Here is a 6,463-nt window from a genome sequence, read left to right as displayed (position 1 = left end):
AATTCGTACAACTTTTTCAAGTATCGCTACATAGTTTTCCCACATACCTATATAGTTTAAGTTTTTCCAATTCACTTATCTTAAAATTAAACATCGAATAAGAAAAACTTAAATCATATAGGTATGTAGGAAAACAATCTAGACATAGTCGAAGAAGTTGTGCGAATTAGATGAAATATTGAAGACGACTTGAAATAAAAAATACAATACTTAAAAATAATACGACTATACATTTAAAATACATAAAAATAAATAAACATTTGTATAAAAAACTTCTAAAAAAATACATAAAGACGTAAAAATACATATAAATACGTAATACATAAAAAACACATAAAAATATGTAAAATACTTAAAAAATACATATAAATATGTAAAAAAAAATATGTTTATACATTTAAAATACATAAAAATATAGTAACATCTATATAAAAAAACTTATATAAATACATAAAAGATATGGTTATACATTTTAAAAAAATAAACATCTATATAAAAAACTTAAAAATATATAAATACGTAAAAATACATATAAATATGTTATACATAAAAAACAACACATAAAAACTCATAAAATATATGTAAAATTGTTAAAAATACATAAATACATAAAAATAGATATAAATACGTTTATACATTATATAGAAGTTTTGACGAAATATGCAAAAATTTGCTCATTATTTTGGAAAAATTAACGATTTACTCCTATGATCTACTGAACAGGTCAAAAAGAACTAAAGTGAATAAATTAACCGATTTATTGGATTTTCTATTCAAAAAGTTAAAAAATTGGGATTGTTTTGTTTAAAAAATCAAATTTAAGACTTTATTAAAAAAATTTCTCAAAATATTAATATTTTTTGAAGATTTTCCATTTCATCTGACACAGATTTATAAAATAAATCGATCATTTAACAAAGTTGTGGATATTAAGTTCTGAAATGAATAATTGAATCCCCAAACGACTCACAGTTACAAGTTTCATTTTCTTTTCTTTTCTTTTTATTTTTTTTATTTTAATAATAATAAAAATCAGGTCAACAAAACATTACAGGTCGCCCCTGCTTGGGATTGCTACTTCCAAGATCCAACCATTCAAATAGGAAACAAATGGTCAGATGTAACTCTATCAACAGCTCATCGAGCACCATATGGGACGGGGCGAGGGGATTGGATTGGGGTTAAGTTTTAGGGATGATTTGTGTTTGGAGTTAATGGTGGTTATGAAGGGGCAAAGTTCAGGCTTATTGGGACCAAATTTAGACCCACCAATCCTAAATTGAACGAATTGGTACAAATGAATTCAAAATGACAAATCGTTCATGCAAAGCATATCTGATGCTTACCTGTTCAACAACAGGTCGAATATTGCTATGGAAAAATGTTACATTGTCTGGTAGAAACAAGTAAGTTGCCCAATTTCCGATTTTATCCCTTATAGCAAATAATCTTATCCTCTTCTTTGACTAAACAAGTGGCTTTTGTTTCTCCTCATAATATTTACATAGATCTTATCCTCTTCTTTGATGACGTTCACATAACCACCAGTGCTAGAATCATATCTTCTATAAACTTACATCTTAGTTTCTTTAGCATTGTTTCATATAAATTTTCCCCATAAAGTAAATTGTCTTACAGCAGAATCCTTCAAGCATACCGTCAATGACGTCTTCTTCAACTTCACCCGTTGCAAAGAGCTTTAAGTATGATGTATTTTTGAGTTTTAGAGGTGAGGACACTCGTAAGAACTTCATCGATCATCTTTATTATGCTCTTCAGCAGAAAAGCATTTCCACTTACAAGGATGACGAGAGAATCAAAAAAGGGAATAGAATCAGTGATGAGCTCATGGAATCCATTGCAGACTCAAAATTCTTCATCATTGTTTTCTCCAAGAACTACGCATCTTCATCTTGGTGCTTGAATGAGCTTCTAAAGATAATGGAGTGTCACAAATCAACCCAGCAGACTGTTTACCCTGTCTTCTATGACGTGGAACCCTCTGAAGTCCGCAGTCAGATCGGGGCAGTTGGAGAAGCCTTTGCCAAACATGAAAATGAAGAGGCTGCTGGGAAATGGAGAAAGGCTTTAAAAGAAGCAGCTGATGTGGCCGGATGGGAGTTGAAGAACACTGCTGATGGGTAATTTCTTCATCATATCAGTACAACATTCTTTCATTTTATTACTTTCTTATCTATATTTATCTTGATGTAAAAGGCTCGGACATGGCCTCTCATGTTGGATTGTCAAATCTTAACATATCTTGTTGAAAGATTAAATGTGAAATATGATTATGAGTATTACGATGTTATTACCTCATAAATTCTTAAGTGTTATAGATCTGAAAGTAATTTATTTATGTGGGAATTTTGAGTAACCTAATTGAATCTTCTCTATATACAGGCATGAAGCTAAATTCATCCGACAAATTGTTGAAAAGCTTTCACTAGAGTTACGTGCCATCAATGTCCGCATTGATAAAAATTTAGTAGGCATGGAGACTCGGATCAACGATATTATATCATCTTTAGGAACTGCTTCGGATGATGTTCACATGATTGGGATCTGGGGGATAGGAGGAGGTGGGAAGACGACTTTGGCCAGAGCGATTTTTAATAAAATATCCTTTCAGTTCGAAGGCAAAAGCTTTATTGAGAATGTGAGGGAAGTTTCAAAAGCTTCATTGTCCGGATTGAATTCGTTGAAAAGTCAAATCCCTTTAAATGGTGGAAAGGTTCTTCTTGTTCTAGATGATGTGGATCATCTAAACCAGCTTGAGGTATTAACCGGTGACCCTAGTTGGTTTAAACCGGGAAGTATAATTATCATTACAACAAGAGATGAGCAAGTGCTAGTAGCACATGGAGTAAAGTTTATTCATAATGTCAATCTGTTATCAGATAAGGAGGCAATTTGGCTCTTTAGTAGGTATGCATTTGGGAAAGAGATTCCAGTTCAAGGATACGAAGAGCTCTCAAGACAAGTTGTATGTTATGCTGCTGGTCTTCCCCTGACAATCAAAGTTTTGGGTTCATTTCTCTGTGGTAAAAGTAAACCTGAATGGGTAGATGCCCTAGCCAGACTCAAAACAATTCCATTAGAGGAAACTCAGAAGAAGTTGGAACTAAGCTATATCAGTCTTGATGAAGAACATAAGGAAATATTCCTAGATGTTGCAACCATCTTAAAAGGTTGGCTGAAAAACTCGGCTATTGAAGCACTTGAAAGCTGTGGATTTTATGCTAGAATTGGTTTAAGAGTTCTTGAGCAAAAGTCTCTCATAACTATTGATGGTGATGAGTGTTTGGGCATGCATGACCATTTAAAAGAAATGGGCAGGAATATTGTTCGTCGTTCACACCCCAATATGCCCAACAAACATAGCCGGTTGTGGGTTGGCAAGGAAATTGAAGATATATTGGCTAATGACATGGTAAGATGGAGAAACTAACACATTTTCATTTGTTACAAACATGTTTCATGTTGATTGCTTTTTTGTTACAGGGTACTGAAGCAACAAGATGTATAAAATTCTACTATAGGGGACTGGATCCGCAAATCACAATGAAAGGTCTTAGAAAGATGAAAGAACTTCAGTTTCTTGATGTGACTGATAATAAAGTTTACCCAAATCCGAAAATTAATAAACTCATCCCAAACTGTCTAAATGGTTTAGAAGTTGTATGGCGTAATTGGAAATCTAATAAAGTTAGCCTGTACATTCCGGATGCGTTAAGATATTTGCGGTGGTACAATTATCCTTTTAGGTCTTTACCCAAATCATTTCAAGCAAATAATCTTGCTGCACTTGAGATGGCTGAAAGCGGTATTGTACAGCTCTGGAAAGGGGGAGAAAAAAAGGTAGAATTGTTTTGCATGATTCATTATAATATTGTTGTACATCCATTGGTTTGTTATTATACCAATAGTAATTCATTTTGTTATTTTGCTTATGTTAGGTTCTTAACAAGCTCAGATTCCTTCTCCTCAGTGGTCCAAAGTTGAGGTCCCTTGACCTTGGGTTGACTCCAAATCTTGAGACATTGACGCTGGTCAAACATGTACATGGACCTGGAGCTGGTGGTTTGGTAGAACTTCACATGCCCGGTGAATGTCTAAAACTCAGATTCCTTGAACTTGATCATGTAAAGTCGAGGATGTTTGACCTCGGGCTGACTCCAAATCTCGAAAAGTTGTATCTAAGACGTGATTTGGTAGAACTTCACATGCCAGATACATGTCCAAATCTCATATCCCTCCATTTCAGCTTTTCAAACTTGAGGACCCTTGACATTGGACGGACTCCGAATCTCGAGGATTTATATGTGTCCAGTTGTTATGATTTGGAAGAACTTCACATGGCCGATAAATGTTTAAAACTCAGATCCCTCTACCTTGTTGGTTTAAAGCTGAGGACCCTTGACATTGGGTCGACTCCAAATCTTAAGAGGCTGGATCTTCAGGGATGCAATGATTTGGAAGAATTTCACATTGCCGAATCTCCAATGCTCACATTCATCAAGATTGAGTGTTTAAAGTTGAGGACCCTTGATCTCAGTTTGGTTCCTAATCTCAATAAGCTGTTTCTTTCTGAATGCAAAGATTTGGTAGAACTTCACTTGCCCGGTAGATCTATAAATCTCATCACCCTACAATGCACTAATTCAAAGTTAAGGACCCTTCAAATTGGGCTGTCTCCCAATCTCACTGGATTATATCTTACAGATTGTTATGATCTGGAAGAACTTCAACTGGTCGATCAATGTCAAAAGCTTGTATCCCTCAAAATTAGTCATTCAAAGTTGAGGACCCTTGACCTTGGGTTGACTCCAAATCTCGAGAAGTTAAATCTTAGAAAATGTTATGACTTGGTAGAACTTCATGCTCCCATTGGATGTCTAAAAAATCTTGTCCACTTAGACTTAAGCGGATGTTTGGCGTTTAGATCTTTTTTGTTTTGCTTAACAGATAATACTGCTGGTCTAGTGAATGAATCACTTGAAGTTCGTCCTTTAGCTGAGTTATGTTTTACCCTAAAAATATGCCCATTTCACCCCGACAATCATTTGCTGAAGTTTGAGTTTAGATGTTTTCATGAAGAAGATCTACCCTCATTGACTAGAAGTCTTGAGAAGCTTATTTCTGCACGTCCATGTGCTTGCACAAAACTTGAGAAGTTTTCAAGAAGCATTTGTAGGTTACAACGTTAAATAAAGCTTAAACTCAATGGTAGTAATGCAGAGGTACCCAAGAGGAGTTATGTTTGTTGTCTACATATTCTACACATAAGTCTCATCGGCTTTTGAGAAGTTACCCAAGGACATATTGTGATTAGAGATGTCAGATGTTTAGAGCAGCAAAATTTTGTTCCAGAAATACTTTTTTATATATGTTGGAACATGTAGAGAGGGCTTCTTTCGGTTGTGTGATTTTACATCCACAGCAAGCAGGAACTATTCTACAAGGTATTTTCTCAGTTTTCCGTTAATCATGCATCTTATTTTCATCTGAATTTTGAAATTGATAGACAACATTAAAATTTTCATCCCAAAATCAAAAATTATACATACAGGAAGAGCCCATGCCCGTATTATAGTTTTAAGCTTGGCTTCAGAGAGTAGCTTCTTTATCGTTTGTGTTAAATTTGGAGCCTTATTCGAGTTTAAAACCAAATCCAAACAGTGAAGTAAGAATCAGATGTTGAAATTCTGACAACTCAGTGTTGATTTCATGTAAATTACCACACAGGTAAAAGTAGTATACTATATTCCATCTTCATTTTGCATCTTTTGCATATGAAAATGTATTCATGTTACTATTTGTCCTACTAACATCTGAACCATTTCCTACAATTCGGAGTTCTGGGAAGTGGTCTACACTCTACACACAAGGTGATTTGCCCAACTACTTTTTGGAAACTATTTGGCTTACATCAGTCTATGTAATCAAGTTTCTTTGACCATCATACTTTCCAATTAATTGCTGTTCTTGGAACAGAACATGGGTATTTGGTAGAAGTTGATGGCTAATTAAGTTGAAACAGTACAAGGTATTTGATATTGGTATAATTAGCCTTGTTATGGATGTTTTCGATCTTGTAACCATGCGTATGTATTGTTTGTGTATGTTACAGGTGACTATTGAATATTGAATATTGATGCCTCTACTCCTGAAGCGGGTATAATTTAAGATGTAAAATAAAGCAGTTTCTCAGCCACCTCCTGCTATTGAGAAGGTTGATGAGAAGCCAATGACAAAAATCGAAACTACCCCTATCATTGAGAAGTCTTACCCTGCTTCTCCACCGCCTTCTAGAACCTCTGCTTTAGAACCACGACTTCTTAAAGAAAGAAAAGCACGTGTGACTCACATATTTTATAGTTTATATTAGAGCTATTGAGTTTAATACAATACAATCAATGTTTAAAGTTTTAAGTCGATTATCCATATTTAAAATGTCTAA

General features: G+C 34.5%; 1 protein-coding gene across 4 annotated transcripts; it reads left to right on the top strand.

Annotated features, from left to right (window-relative positions):
* The first annotated feature begins 1,159 nt into the window (after positions 1 to 1,159).
* On the top strand, positions 1,160 to 6,463 carry LOC145072095 (disease resistance protein RPV1-like). Of its 4 annotated transcripts, XM_079018471.1 has the most exons (8): positions 1,160 to 2,141; positions 2,404 to 3,433; positions 3,505 to 3,861; positions 3,960 to 5,465; positions 5,573 to 5,748; positions 5,860 to 5,891; positions 5,998 to 6,049; positions 6,134 to 6,463. In XM_079018471.1, the coding sequence occupies exons 1-4, from the start codon at positions 1,663 to 1,665 to the stop codon at positions 5,208 to 5,210; spliced, it is 3,117 nt and encodes a 1,038-aa protein (XP_078874597.1). In that variant the 5' UTR covers positions 1,160 to 1,662; the 3' UTR covers positions 5,211 to 5,465; positions 5,573 to 5,748; positions 5,860 to 5,891; positions 5,998 to 6,049; positions 6,134 to 6,463. The 4 variants fall into 4 exon arrangements, with proteins under 4 accessions (XP_078874597.1, XP_078874595.1, XP_078874594.1 ...); XM_079018469.1 differs by having other exon boundaries at positions 5,860 to 6,049; XM_079018468.1 differs by having other exon boundaries at positions 5,573 to 5,891.

This window comes from Lactuca serriola, chromosome 9, assembly GCF_051521515.1.
Source record: "Lactuca serriola cultivar US96UC23 chromosome 9, Lser_US96UC23_V15, whole genome shotgun sequence".
NCBI lineage: Eukaryota > Viridiplantae > Streptophyta > Magnoliopsida > Asterales > Asteraceae > Lactuca > Lactuca serriola.
The sequence above is the reverse complement of the archived record's forward strand: the minus strand, read 5'-3'. Positions and strand labels throughout refer to the sequence as shown.